The sequence below is a fragment of the Triplophysa rosa genome, linkage group LG2 (genome assembly GCF_024868665.1).
Source record: "Triplophysa rosa linkage group LG2, Trosa_1v2, whole genome shotgun sequence".
Taxonomy (NCBI): Eukaryota; Metazoa; Chordata; class Actinopteri; order Cypriniformes; family Nemacheilidae; genus Triplophysa; species Triplophysa rosa.
In genome coordinates, this window is record NC_079891.1 from 15,758,744 (window position 1) to 15,774,272 (window position 15,529).

At 40.0% G+C, this 15,529-nt stretch overlaps 1 protein-coding gene across 3 annotated transcripts in view; it reads right to left on the reverse strand.

Annotated features, from left to right (window-relative positions):
- rhobtb4 (Rho related BTB domain containing 4) overlaps positions 1-15,529 on the reverse strand; it is a 53,937-nt gene that overhangs the window by 27,233 nt on the left and 11,175 nt on the right. The window contains exons 1-6 of one of the 3 annotated variants that reach the window (XM_057357217.1): positions 13,302-13,649; positions 7,107-7,308; positions 6,560-6,663; positions 1,447-1,632; positions 459-1,260; positions 119-338 (exon numbers count right to left, since the gene is read on the reverse strand). In XM_057357217.1, the coding sequence (XP_057213200.1) occupies positions 119-338; positions 459-1,260; positions 1,447-1,632; positions 6,560-6,663; positions 7,107-7,308; positions 13,302-13,330 (1,543 nt within the window). In that variant the 5' untranslated portion in view covers positions 13,331-13,649. Of the gene's footprint in view, positions 1-118; positions 339-458; positions 1,261-1,446; positions 1,633-6,559; positions 6,664-7,106; positions 7,309-13,301; positions 13,650-15,529 lie in introns of those variants that run through there. The other 2 variants (XM_057357233.1, XM_057357225.1) reach the window with 2 other exon arrangements.

The following is a 15,529-nucleotide window of genomic DNA, read 5'->3' on the forward strand; positions in this document are numbered from 1 at the left end:
CAGATGATCATATTCAATAGATTTTTTGTGTAGCAATATTGTAGAAGTTTATGGTTGAACCTCTTAAGTAAATGAGAGTAATCCTTTATACATTTAAGTAATATTTCAGATTGCCTACCAGCAAAGGTGCCCTTGCTCAGGCATTCTTTGATGCGGTTGGCACGACGCACATGGAAGGCTTTGGTAATCTCTTGATTCATGAAGCTCTCACGATTCAGTGCATTGGCCACCATCATGCGCAGGTCGAAGACTTCCAGAAGTTCAGCAATGGTGGCCACCTGCATCAGGTCCCCACGCCTCTCATCCAGGTGACCTGTGTAAAGGTACTGCAGGACTGCCTGAAATAACCAAGTGAAGGCCAACAATGACTTTGAGAAGCTTTGTATGAACTTTGATTTGTATTAAACATAATGAATTGCATTACTATAGATTGTGTGAACATTTGAGTATCATCTAACCTGGAATGGCTCTTCCTGAATAAGATCATCCATGGACACTACTGTCATGAGTCTTGGTCGCCCTGTCACAGGATCATCTACCATCTCCAAATATACCCCTAAGAAACCCCGTCCCCATCCCAAAAGAGCACGGCCAGCTCCCAGAGGTCCCACAGAGCGCTGGCTCCTGGCGGGTAGAGAGTTATCGCTCTGTGAAGTCCTCAAAGAGCCTTGCTGCAACATGAGCAGCCTGTTGGAACCCCTGGTACCCCCTTCACCTTCCTTATCTATGTCCAGGCTTTTGGTACGCCCAGCCTGTTCTTTGGCTCCTCTTCGGCTCTGCTCCTCCTCCTCGCTCCCCTCCGAGCTATCCTCGCCGTCCTTCTCCTCGCCAGCTGTCCCAAGATCCATTGTGAAAAGGTCATAGAACTTAGAGCAGGAAGTGGCAAGGTACACCTTATGAGAGAAGACGTGAGTGGTCCCACCCTGAAGGAGAAACAGGACATCTCCGCACAAGGGCTGGCAGAAAAGAGAGTCCGGACCTTCTCCATCCATGGGCGGAGGATCGGGAATGCCCACCACGGGTCGTGGTGGTCTAGGGGGTAGGAAGGGGGCTTGAAGAAAGGGACGTTGGACTTTCTTTAAATGGGACTTCCAGAACTGGAGGTGACGTCGAGAGATGAGTGCAGCACGGATAGCATTGTCAAACACATCCTTAACACCGAACTGAGCAACAATGCTTGTTTCGTAATATGGAATGCCAAGTTCCTTAGCGACCTCGTGGCCTCGCTCTGGGGGCAGAATGTCTGTAGGTTTGATGGGTCTAGAAACACAACAGAAGCATTGTTGAAGCCAAGTGCAATAACAGAGCAATAAAAGGCTGGACCTTTTAAGTACTGTATATGCATAAGTGATCACATTGTCAAAACGGAAGCTCATGCAAACTTTTCAAGCTAAAGTTTGAGTAACAGAATACGAGCCATGAGTGGGTGGCGGATGTGGTCCGTACTTGGCCAAGGGCCGGCGAGCCCTGTTAACAGCATCCAGATCAGCGTAGCGCAGGTCCAGCTGGCAGCCCACCAGGATGATCGGGGTGCGGGGGCAGAAGTGCTTAATCTCAGGGAACCACATGGTGCGGACATGCCGCAAAGAGTTCGGATTGGCCAGCGAGAAGCACAGCACTACCACATCTGATCTAAAGATACAGAGAAAGAAATCTGTATGAATTCTCTTGAAACAAAGAAATCAAAACAGGCGTGAAATTGGCAAACCCTAGACACTCATCATCCTACACAGAGGCTTTAATATGGACACACTATAAACACAATAATTAGTTGCTTCTGGAAGATATATCTGTAAAATGTGATGTTTTAGTTAGTACTTGAATGATCAGGCTAAATGGGATTTTTGCATGGCTGCAGATCCAAGGGTTCACCAGTTCACTTATCATAATCATCCTTTTGTGAAATGAAACCTGTGGTTTTACCGTTTTCCCAGGGGCATAAATGAACTTTATAAAGAAACAGTGAGCAAGCAGCCTGACACAGTAATAATTGTAATAGTAATAACACAGTGAATGTGTAAGCATGAACTAGCATCAAATGTGAAGGCAAGGTGTTGCGCAAATGAGAAAACCTCGTCTGACTCATATTTCATAGCTGGTCTCACAAACTCATCATGTGACACCAGCATCCACAAATGACTGATGGAGCTCTGCAATGCTGTTTTAATGTGAACACACTTGGACTACTGGATTACATCACAGAGTTTTGAATTTACACTGTTAATGCATGTTCATTAATGACAAAGTGAATATGTGTCAGAAAACATTTCTCAGATACTGTATGTTGTTATGCTGGAAAATGCTTGTTGATAACATACAGCAATGCAAAACAAAGACTTATGATAACTGTTTTGAAACAATATGGGTTCTCAAAAATGTTTTATCATTAGTATTGGCTCAGGTCTAGTGTATGGTGACTAAACAATGGAAATTCCTTGGAAGATCCTTTAAATCAATTTATAACAGAGAAATAAAGACATTTACCTGTAAACAGTTAAAAGGAGTATAGCCAAACCTATTTTATTTTTTCCATATATGGTGAGGTTATAGGTATAGCCCATATATAAATATGAACACTAAGACAGCATTTGAAGATCAAGGTCCTACAAAGTGCCTTCGTTATAGTGTATGTTCATGAACATGTGAATGTCAGCAAGAATATGTGGAAATGGGTCAAACAATAAAGATAAATACAGAATGCAGCACACATAACAATAATTGACCATCTTCCTCACTGAACAATGACCGTATGTGCTATAAACGTGTTGAGGGTCATCCAGTACTGTGTTACGTAATACATGTGTGTGGTGTTCTGCAGAGCTATGTAGAGCATGTCTAAGTACAAATTCCTCACTGCGTATCTAAATGACTTCACTGTAAACACAGTCTTCTTCAGAGACAGATATTAACACACAGAGTGCATTCGAGAAATAAAATTGTTATGATCTATAGCAGTGGTTCTCAACTCTGGCCCGCGAGATCCATTTTCCTGCCGAGTTTAATTCTGATATAAAACACCTGATGAAGCTAATCAGCGTTTTTAGGAATAGATGCGTTCAACTTAATGCGGCACTGCGCAAATCTATCAGCGACATTTATGTACCGCGGTAGCGATTCAAGTGAAGATTTCTCGGTACGCATTTAAATCGCTCTCGCGGTACTTTAATGCGATATGCCAAACAATCTGCGCAGCCCAGCATTAAGTTGAACGCGTCTGTTCATGAAGTCACTGATTAGCCTCGTCAGGTGTTTTATCAGAGTTAAACTCGGCAGGAAAATGGATCTCGCGGGCCAGAGTTGAGAACCACTGATCTATAGCAAGCACTGTTCTCTATGAATAGAGCCAAGACCTGTTAATAAAACGCTATGTGGCTGTACCATGGTACACTGAAGGTATAAATAATTGATGGAGTCAGCAGCTAGGGTTTGATAAACATTATCAAGAACTGTTAAATGTGCCATTGTGTGGGTGTGTGTTTAGCTTAAGTAGGTTAAGTGTAGATCATGTGATTCTGTGTTTCCATAACAGGGCACCAACATTAAAATGTGCATCCTCTCTACAATGAGCCATGTCACACACACAGATGCAGGTTCAACAGCTGAGCTGGCTTTGGGTTTATCAGCTGACTGCATCTGTTCAATACTGCACACACAAAATGTGTGCAGTATTGAACACATCAATACTCCACCCCGACTCCACACCACGACCCCATTTTTACCTCAGCACCGTATGATCCGGGTCCGGGCACACACCAAGCCCGGGGCCCTCTCCCCGGTCAAGGGGCAGGTGCTCCGAGTTCGAGGAGGATTACCGAGCTCGGAGCCCTCACCCCGGGACAGCACGCCAAACACCCATACTATCCGTCTCAGTTCATTAGCTGCAAGGCGAACTCGTGAATAAACATTATGGGAGACGTGTCAGATCTCACACACACGTACTGTATTCTGTGGTTTCATTCGCATGGATTCACTCTCCCTCTCTTTGGTTTTCTATTGTCATATACTGTACAACTAGGTGTCAAATGTACATGGGTAGTTGACAAATATACCATACGTGTGTCCTATGGTGTGACACATCAAAAAAAAATTATGATATTGTGTATACGAGATTTTATTTTTTTTCAGATTTGACTGACACGCCATAGGACACTTTTATGGTTTTATTTGTCAACTCCCCACATTATAGAAATTAACTGTAAGTTTGTATTGTGTCTAGCCAAAAACATACTTGAGCAATTTCTACATATTTAAAAGTAAAAACGTTTTCCTCAACTATTAAAATTGACTCCTGAGACTTTTTTCATTAGAGTAACTTCGAAGCACACACTTTGTAAAGCAACCTGTTCAAGCACAATTTTCTCAATGGCCTGACAATGTCTCTAGGGCACACCAGATGTTAAACTGAAACCTCTGTCCTGAAACCTGTTGCTTGAAACTGTTAAACTTTAAACTCTGCAGCAGATTTTGTACTGTAGCTGTTTGACACTTTAATGCAACACTATGTAGTTTTTCGACCTAAATTAGTGAAATTATTTCAGTATTTGAACAACTATTAACTGGACGAATTCTACTGACGCTGCTTCCTGAGCAGCCTCCTAGCTGCTAAAACCACACTCTGTAAGTTTCGTGTTTCTGGTCGGTACACAAAGCCCCACCCATCCCCTGCCTGTGGAAGAGTGTGAAATGATTTCCAAACAACGTTTTTGCATTCGCCGGTAATATCAGCTTACTAAACAAATTCACGTGTATTGTACTGCCCATGGGGAAGCTTATACAGCGACCTTATTTACAACACTTGTAACAGTTAAAAAAAGCCTATCAACCACATGGGAGAACCGTAGCAAAAGTTCTCTAGTGTTGCTTTAACATAGTTGTTTATAGATTGATCTTTCACTGAGTAATGGCTAAGCATTTAGTTTCAATATAACTCAAAGTACAAATCCTCCATAATACTACAAATTAAAGTAATAAAGTATAAATTATTACTTATTAATAAGTAATAAGGTTTAATTTACTACTTCACACCTCTACAACAACAAAAGTCACACCCACAACACTATAAAACTGCTATAAATAAAATATAATATAATAAAATATAAATATAATCAAAAACCTCACATGCAATGACCTCTAATTATAGTATCTTACTGTATGTATGAGTAATGTGTGTGGTATCTGGGTGACAAAGGTTCAGACTCAGTTGCAGCAAGTTGACAGTGCTCATCACCGTAAGGTCTATATCCACCAGCAATAAGTGTGTTTTAGATCACGTAAGCAATTCCCTCCCTTAGAATTTATTATTAGAATCAGCTGCTAAATTTTAGTCAGGCCCAGATGATGTAATGAATGACCAACCTTTAACAGCAGTCCCTAAAAGTTTCTACAAGTAAGGTTAAACACCTTAACCGTATTTCTTTAACCATTTTTCTATAAATAATGAGTTAAAAAACATGAGTATTTTAAATATGTAAAGGGATAGTTCACCCAAAAATGAAAATTCTGTCATTATTTACATCATCCTCAAGTTTTTCCAAAACGGTATAAAATACTTTGTTCTGATGAACACAAAGAGAGATATTTAGACGAATGCTTGTAACCAAACAGTTCTTGGCCACCATTGACTACTATAGTAGGAAAAATGACAATGGTAGTCAAAAGGGCCCCAGAACTGTTTTCTGTCCTACATTCTTCAAAATATCTTCTTTTGTGTTCAACAGAACAAAGAAATTTAAAAAGCAATTTTTCCTACTATGGTAGTCAACTGGTTACCAGCTCTTCCAAATATCTTTGTCTGTGTTCATCAGAACAAGCTTGAGTCTGTGTAAATGATGACAGAATTTTCATGAATAACTTTTGGTGGTCTTGTGGATCAGTTAGAATATTAAGCATCAGAATTGTCAAGTTAGTGGTGGAAAAAAGGTCTAGCGGTATTTCATGCAAATGTAAATAACTTTGATATCTAATGCATTGAAATTCATACCCCCTTTTTACAAGTGGTTTAAGTGTCCAAACACATTAAGCGTCCACCGTACCAGCTTTCAAGAACAGTATCAATCTCTCTTATTCTCTCAGCTTGGTTCAGTAGCTCCTGTGATCTGCTGCACTGCCCTGAGCCAAAGCACCACTGCTGATCCACTGTTCCTCCGCTGCCCTGTGCTGCGCTGGGAATAAGAGCCTCCATGCAGTGATCTTTGGCTGGGCTTACAGCACATTACCTTCCCAGTTGGGAGGATTAGGGCAATAACCAAACCTTGGCAGGACAAAAAATGCCACAGCCAAGAGCGTAGAGAGATCAGAGCAAACAAACGAAAGATTGATCTGAGGAATGGCACTGTGGGAAACAGACCCAGTCTAGACTGTTTAGATTTAGAATGAGGGGGCAGTGATATTAAATGGGTGGGTACAAATGTTACAGAAGGGCTGTTTGTGATGTCATCTTAAACCTAGACATATTAAAATATTATTGAAAAAAGCGTTAATACGTTTATAACGGCGTAATACAAACACATTAGGCCAAACACACTTATAGACTGGCGGTTCAAAAAATAGTGTAACTGACCTGCCGTAAGCGAAGCGTCTGTCTTTGTGATGATCTCCAAATGTGTCCCACAACCTGAGAGAGACACTGACCTCGTCAACCACGTCTCGTGACCTCTCAAGTACCTAAACAATAGACTTCAACTGTTCAGTGGGATTTAATTGTAACAATACACCATTGCAAACACAATTTTACTCTCTCTACAATATTTAAATGTTATGCAAAATATCTGGTCGTAACCATAAAGGGAGAACTCCGTTCTTAACACACAAAAATATTGTATTACAGATTATATTTTATGTGAATATTTATTTAGTTATTTATTTATATGAACCTAATGATTTAAATTTATTTAATTTAATTTAATTTCTTTTTCAATTATTTTTAATATGAACAAAAGTATAGTATATAAACACACCAGTTAAAGAATATTATCATGCTTATGTGTATTTCAAGATAGATATTTATGTGTAGGTATTTCAGTATAAGGCTTCCGGCAAATGAGATGTTTTTATGTCAACATTCAATGCTTTTCAACGTGTACACAATATGCCAAAGGCCTTCCCACCTCCTGGCACACGCGGTATTGGTCGATGGCCCAGACAGTTGGCACGTGGGTGGCAAGCAGCTGGTACTGAGTAAGGGTGGCATTGCAGGCACGGGCACAGATCAGCCGGGTCTTGCCCACCGCGTTATCACCCACCACCACACACTTTATAGTCTCCACATTAGGTCGTTCATAATCTGTGTCTATATCCATGGAGAGGGCCCTGGGTGAGAGAGAAAGAGAAAAAGAGAGTTTAAATGCTGTCCATATTATTTTTGACTCCAAAAAAGTTGATCCTGAATTTTTTTCTAGATACATTTACTGTGTGTTTTTTATTACCAATGCACTCAGTACAAATTGCAATACTGTACACGCGCTTTGACATGTGTGTAGTGTTGCTTGTGTGTGGGCGACCTGAGTTCAAGTCCAAAAGTCGTGTTTTGTTTCAGTTTTTCTTAAAACACACACACAATACGGCCCATTCACAGGCTGATGTGAGTCAACACAGGCTCAAAACAATGAATGGCATCATAAATACTGAATATTCATTCACCAAATGTTCAAAGTTTAAACAAAAATCTGGGTCAGGTGCTATTTCTGTCTAAGGAAGGAACAATATAAACAGCCAACACAATTCTGCACTTGGCAATAAACACTTTTAAAGAGTTTCAAATACATGTTTTACTTTTTCTATGTAATGTTCTTTGTAGAAGAGTCTAGCTGAAGCTAACCAATGCCCAGTGGTAAAGTTCTTTCTTTTTTGTACAGGAGAACAGTGATCCCAATGGTAAACCAGACAGCATTAATGCTTACACCTTTTATAGCTAAACCTTCTACGTATCCACTGTGACCAAAACAGCAGCTCTTTACTAGAAGGCCTGTATGCCGACACATGACTGTAACTTAATAATTTCCATGACAACTAGGATATTCTCAGACAAAAGCAAGCAATGTGAGATCCAACTGTTTTTCTCTGAAACAATGAAAGCTGTATGTTTGGATCTGCATGCATCCTAATAATTGCAGTCATTTATTTATTAAGCTCAGCTGCTTTGCTTGAGGTAGTTGCGTACATTTGAGCAATTGTTAAAATTAATCTTTATTTCAACAACACTGTAATAAAGAGGCGTTATAAAATTAAATTACATGGAACCCGTAATTGTTCTGTGGCTTTAAATGTGCACCCACCGTGGCTTGAATTACACTTGATAGATGCACAGTATCCTGTGTTGCACAATTTTCTTTCTGGGAAACAATAAAGAATTTCCTTGAATAAACACACTAGCAGCTGCCATTGCCAACGGAGTGCAGTGCATTCTTTGGACACAGTGATACAGCTATCTGCATTACAACCGTTCAGAGCTCTCCTGTCCAAGTCAGCTTAAGTTCCATAAAAAGAGTTCATGAAAGATTAATACGGCCACTATTTATTGTTCCGTTGTCAAAGATGTCACAACTCAGGCATCCAATGATATACTGGGGTCTAAAATTGGCTCTCATTCATTTAATTCACTCTGATCTGCTTGACGAAAAGTAGGCAGGCAAATCATTTCTGCACACATTTTCAAATTTGTTTAATATTAAGATGAATATATTTTCAGATTCATATTATCGAAATTATATTATAGTTAGTATGATCATAAACACATTGTCAGCACACTACTAAAAACATCCAAAAACTAAAAATTAACTAAATTAGTAATAAGTCAAAAACTACATCACTTATTGACCCTACCGTACTTAAGTCGACTATCATTACCCGTCCCAGGTGGTAATATTGGCAAAGACAAAGTAAGTGTCAAATTTACATAAAAATATGTAAAAGAGCAGTGGTGCTCACTTTAAATCCTTATGAGGGGGACATCAAGTCACAGCCTGCCTTGAGTTTTTTTTTCAGGTTTCAGAAACACTTCTCGGAAATATCAGTGGTATGGAAATATCAGTGGTATTATGTTATTACATAACAATAACAAGGGCAGAGTGATAAATTAGCTCTAAACTATATCATTGTACTATGTAACCGTTTTGTGAGAGTCACCAACATTTACAAAGGATGCTGCAAATGTGCAGTGTTATATGTTTACACATTGCACAATAAAAAAAAGGTTTCGAAGGGAGATCATAACCTCTATCACAGTAAGGAGAAAGTGGGGAAGTAGAGTTGTGGTTGCAAGCTTGTGTACTTTGCACCTTCCTGTATACTCTACTAAATACCAACCTCAGTATTTCTTAGGGCTGTGCAAAAATATCGATACATGTAACTATCGCAATATTTTTTTTTTCAATAGTGTATCGATAGTGATACCTCTACTATCAATAATTTTTTTATCATGTCATATACATACGGCCAAAAGTAAGTGGAAGTGAGCATGGCGAAAAATATAAGAACGCTTGGAGCTTTCAGAACTGATGTGTGGGTGTGCTTTGGTTTTCAAAATAAGTCATGGAGTAATGAGTTATATGAAATAATGCTGTTTGTAAGCTTCGCAAGTCATGACACAAGTCACTTGGCTACTGCAGTGCATTAGACAAAAAGTTTATTAAGAAAAGTAACAATGACATTTATTGTGCTTTCACGGATGTGACACCAGCGCATTTACAGCACGGATGAACCAGGGGTTTTATACTGCCCATGTTCATTGTTTTAACTGTAATGCACCACAACAGCCAAGTGACTTGCGTAAGCCACCTTATTCCCCTGTGCTACCCACTTGAGGGGCGCAATCCACAGTTTGAGAACCCAAACCTCTGATCTAAAGGTCCATGCATCGCACATCATGGCCACTCTGCAGAGGTAAGGGATGTTTTTACACTTATCCTTACAGAAAACCCCCGGTGGTGCACAGCATGTTGTATTTCTAGCTCTACTTTTTATGTTTTCTATTTAAAGTATTGCAATATACCGCAAATGTGTATCGTATCGAAACACAGCAATATATTGTATCGTGGCCCATCTATCGTGATATGCATCGTATCGGGAGGCACTTGCCAATACACAGCCCTAGTATTTCTCCTACTTAAAGAGACATAGGCAAAACAATCTTTACCCTTCTCTTCCTTAACATTTCACATTCCCCAGCCGAAAATTACATTAAAGGGACAGTTCACCCTAAATTTGAATTATTTCATTATTTACTTACCCTCAGGTTGTTCCAAACCTGTATAAATGTCTTTGTTCTGCTAAACACAAAATAAGATATTTGGAAGAATGTCAGTAACCAAACAGATCTCATCCCCCATTCACACTGCCATAGTAGGGAAAATAAATACTATAGTCAACGGGGCATGAGATCTGTTTGGTTACTACTTATTCTTCCAAATATCTTCCTTTGTGTTTAGCAGAACAATGAAATCTAACTGTCCCTTTAAGAACAACTACAGCATACACAACTTCCTTTTCAAACACACACAAACAAATGTATAGCTATAAAAAAAGCAATGATACCAGAGACAAGAGTGTCTCATGAAGCTTTTAGCAGAGTCAGTGGAGTGAGTCAGTGTTTGGTCGTGAGGAATGAGATGTGCAGTGTGCCACGCTGTTTCTTGTTGTAGTGACAGGCAGTGATAGAAACAGTGGGAGGTGAGCGAGAGAGATGAGACGCGTGGCAGACGCCCACTCCATTCACAAACACTGTACAACCCACGCAACAGTTCGTCTGCTGTATTCGGTCCTGCCAGCCTAAGTGTGTGCGAGCGTGTTGTGTGTCTGAATACGTAGGTAGAGAGAGGAATTTTGCAACGTGATAACAAACTAAAACACACAAGCGAATATGGTTGTTAATGAAAAATAAACTGTTTTGTACAGAGCAATGGGTTCCAAAATATTCGGGCTAAGAGCCATGAGTTTTCCATTTATAACCAGCCACTGTGCTCTTTTTTAATAAGCAATATTCTCTTGGGCATTATGCAATAAAGATTATTATACATTATATAAATGCTGTATATATTTCATCTGTGTTAAAACACTATGATGAATGTGCACAAAACTGTATTTACAGTAAGGTTTTATCTGCTCACTTTTATATACACTTTTTCTATTGTATACTATTGTACAGTAGGTTCAGCTATAGTATTTCTTTCTCAAATGCTATATTGTGTATATTTTGTGGTCATCAATAAAACTGAACAAGTGATCGAAAAACATTTTTGTAAATCTCACAGAAGAGAATTCTTCAGTAAGTTTGAACGCTTGTTCAGTCGTTCTACAGATCCAGGCAGCGGGGAGACTTACTCACCCCTCCAATGATGTGCGTGTGTGTGTTACATAACAGCTCCAGTGGCAAAGGCTGCTCTCCCCGCTGCCACATAACCAGAATCCACAGCTAACCCTCACTCTTAGAAAGCACCTGCTAATGCCGTCCTAAAACACTCACTCCAGACCTTCCCAAAAGCACGGACACAGTTCCCTTTGCATACACACTAAATTATCCACATCTAGATAAACATACAAGCTAAAGGTTAACCCCTGTCTGACATAGTGACCTAATTTTAGGCGCTTCTGTCAATGCATTAGAAAATCCATGTCCGGTGCAAGTCTTTACAAAAGGATCTGAGGGTTTGCAAAGGCACATTTTCAAATGTTTACATTGTAAAAACAAGCACTGCTTCAAGTGAGATGAGCACAGACAACTTATGTAACTCAGCAAACAGTAAAGGAGTCAGTGGATCGATCCCATTTTATAACCATGCTGCAAAGTCTTTAAGAGTGCTGAGTCCTTGGGATCAGAGAATGAATTGGATCTTTGCCATTGTTACCATCAGTCATTGGGAAATAACAGAGGAATTAACCACTCAACTGAATCACTGTGTTCTCGAGCAGGTTAAATAAAGTTAGGGATGCTTCATTTTATATTTTCACATTTATGAATATGTAAGACAACTATACAAAGTGCATATGATGTGTGGATTTCTATCAGTCCATGGAAATTGAATGATTTGGGTATAGCAATAGTGGGCACAATTACCACACATTTTCCTTATTATGCGGTGTCAATCTGTAGATGTTCTACAATTAACAATTTGCTGACCGGAACTGACTGTAATTTCTAACAACGGACACCCATGGCCACAGCATAGACAACACATATAAGCTCACAGAGAGATGTGCACCAAAATGTGAATCAATTCTGTTTTCACAAAGCGTCCCACATTGACCACAGCATCATAGACCCTGTGGAGCTGAGCAGTCAGGTGCACTGTATTCTTAACCGCACCTTTGCTCTTGAGAGACAACTAAGCAAAGAGTGACTCATTAAAGTTAGTTATGGAAAAACTGAGAGGTCTCCAGACTTTAGTTCTCAACGGACCTGCCAGAGTGAGTGTGTGCAAGCAGTGCTGGCGGATATTGACAGCAGCATCTTATCTGTGGGCACTTGCGCTTTAGATGATCAAGCAGTTTGTATTTGTTTTACGATTATCCACGCGTGACACCCAGATTAAACATTTAGTCAGATAAAGTAACTGTAAAAGAAGGCTGTTTACAATCTGAGTCATATAAGAACAGAAAGCCCATTACAGTGCAGATCAGAATGTTCACTGCAGTTTGTAATGTGTGCGTGTGAAGTAGCTGAACATTGACGAGTAATATTGATACAATATGTCAATGATTGCTGAACAAAAAGCATTGATAGGAGCTTGGGTTATGCCTAAAAATAAACAAAACCTGCTAATATTTCGAGCAGATTTAAGCAGTCTCGATATTTCCCACGATTACATCAGGTGCAAAGGTATTGTGTGAAACGTGCAAGGCCAGCCATTGACAACTCCCCATTCATACTTCACTACATCAGCACCCATTCAGGAAACGATTCATTGATATATGCGAACCAGTAATATCGCTTTGAAATAAAACGGTTGCGAGTGAATTGAGTTCATGTATAAGACCTGAGGTGCAAAGAAAGATGAGCCAAGCCCATGCGCGCCATCGAATCAGAATGCGCAGCGGGAAATGAACAAAAAAAAAAACTAACGGAAAACAGAGGGCAACTCACTAGCTGCCCAAACGAAAGAGGTGAAGAGTTACATCAGTCGCGACGTGACACGAAGACACGCTTCCAACATCAAGCATTAGATGGGCGGTGGTGGTTAGTATGTGTGTTTTATTCGAGCAAAGACTGTGCACCGGTGGCGGAGAATCCGCAAATAATCGCTACATGATTGTTGCGAGGCGAAACATGTGACTCGCTGGTGTGCAAAAGTGAAATTTCACCACCTTACCTTCCGACGCTTCCAGAATTCACCCACATGCCAGTCTAAGCGTGGTTCGCTCCTGGCTCCCGTTAAACCGGGCGCAAGGAGATCGAATGCAGCCTTTAAATGATGCGTCTATAAACTCTGTGCCTTTAAATTAAACTCGCTGTGGTGTCACGTCTGTCACAAAAGCAGCATCTTCACACTCGCCTTTTCTTCTGAGCTGATATATGCGCTGGTAAGTTTTCACAATGAAGCGAAGAATATTAGCCAATGAGTCTGCTACACCTGCACTTCAGTGTCTCAACGACGCTTGAACATTCATAGGTAAGCACTCATTTTGGGGCGTTCGCTGGACTGTTATTGTTTCTACAGCTGATTTCGCCAATGACACGCCCCTGCTTTGCGTCACACAAACTGAACTCACCCCGAATTCATGTAACTGTGACAGACAGCCAATCAAGTCTATCCCAACCCAAAGCCCCGCCCCGTCTGGAACCCTCGTCTTTTTAACCCACAATCTATCGAGCGCTTGCTTAGTCAGTCATACGTTCTGACAGGCGGACCTGTTACAAAACGTCTTCTACGGCAGAACACGCGCTGTGTTTAGATGTTCTGAACTTCTGACACGCATTGAATCACTAGATATAGAGGCACTGAATATTCACTTGATACTGCCGTTGTTTTTGTTACGATAACGTAAGCGATATATTTCACAATACTATCAGATTTCTATTTGAACGTAATTAACCCAATCGAAAGGATAACAGACAGAAACAGCTGTGTTTTATTATACACTCTTCTTAGATAAATAATAACATGTTACATGTTATAACCAGATGATATGTGTGTATTCACAATTTTAAAAGTGATCACTTCAACAATATCAAATAACACATAGGCCTAAATGGGTATGTGTAGGAAATGCTCTTAAACAAAACAAAGCCCTCGTTGACAAATATTCCGTGAGACATTATTTATAACTACTTGAAATAGTATTCAAGGTATTCAGTCAGTGTGGTACACTGATATCATCTGTGAGCATGTTAAAGGGTTGCTCTTAAGAGGCTTGACAAGGAAAGAAAATGAAGGAAATCTACATTAAAAACGACTACATTCTGAGGAAAAACCCTTATATATTTCAATACAAAAGACATGGGCAATTAATTATTTGTCCATGCGATATCCTAAACCAGATAAACCACAAGTAATGCATACTGACCTCTAGCGATATATACTGGTATTACAACTCAACAGGACACTCCATAACGATCCGAAAAGAACAAAGCGCACAGATGACACAACACCATGGTAACGATCCCGTTTTTGTGTTATTTAAATTCGTAACATATTTACTGAAACAATTCAAGGCAGTCTTAAAAACTTGTCCTAAAACATTTGGACTGTTGATCATGGAGTCTGATCATGAGGTCACTGAACAGGTTTGGCACTGTAAGTCAAAGATTTTAGTAAAGCAGACCCTGTTCCCACACTTCAGTCAATGCCATCCTTTCTGTGTCCATCTCAGACCCAGCTGGAGTCTAGCAGGCATATCAGTGCCAGTGCAGTGGCAGGTCCTGAGAAAGTGATGCCCCTGTGGCCCCTAGACCCCTTGGAATAGAAGTGAGAATCAAAGAGTTTAGGGAGAGAGGTGGAACCCAATGCTAAGCCCATATGGTAATTTTGGGATTTGTGTGGGTTTATAAAGAATGAAGTGTTATGAGGTTAGTGAAAATGTCAGAGGCTCTAAATTATTGTGCTCTATGAGACTGGCCGGATAAACCTGCGAAACTGCAGAGTTGAACTATATTTGTTATTGTGGCTTGTGTATACTGAATCCAGACCAGATTGTCCATGATACTACTATACATTCAACTATCAGGGTTAATATCACTCTCACATCTACTGCAAATATATTCTGCTTTAGTCTACATGTGAGCAAAGTAGGTCAGCCCTGTTATACAATGGGGAATCTTTTTAAGGAGCAAACATTCTATGAAGTTGAGCCGCATAAACAGGAAGTCACAGTTTTCAGTAATGTGAAAACAGTGGATAAACAGTCAGGCAACAACATTAGTGGGAACTTTATGTTGCACCCTTATGTCTAACATACTAATAGAAGGGATAAGAATTAGTGCCATGGACACACAGTTCCTCAGGCAAATACTGTGGAGAAAAAGATGAGATTGACATTTTCAGAACAGAGGGAGGTTTATTAGTATCAAAGGCATGGTGTTGCCCATGTGAGAGGCTTG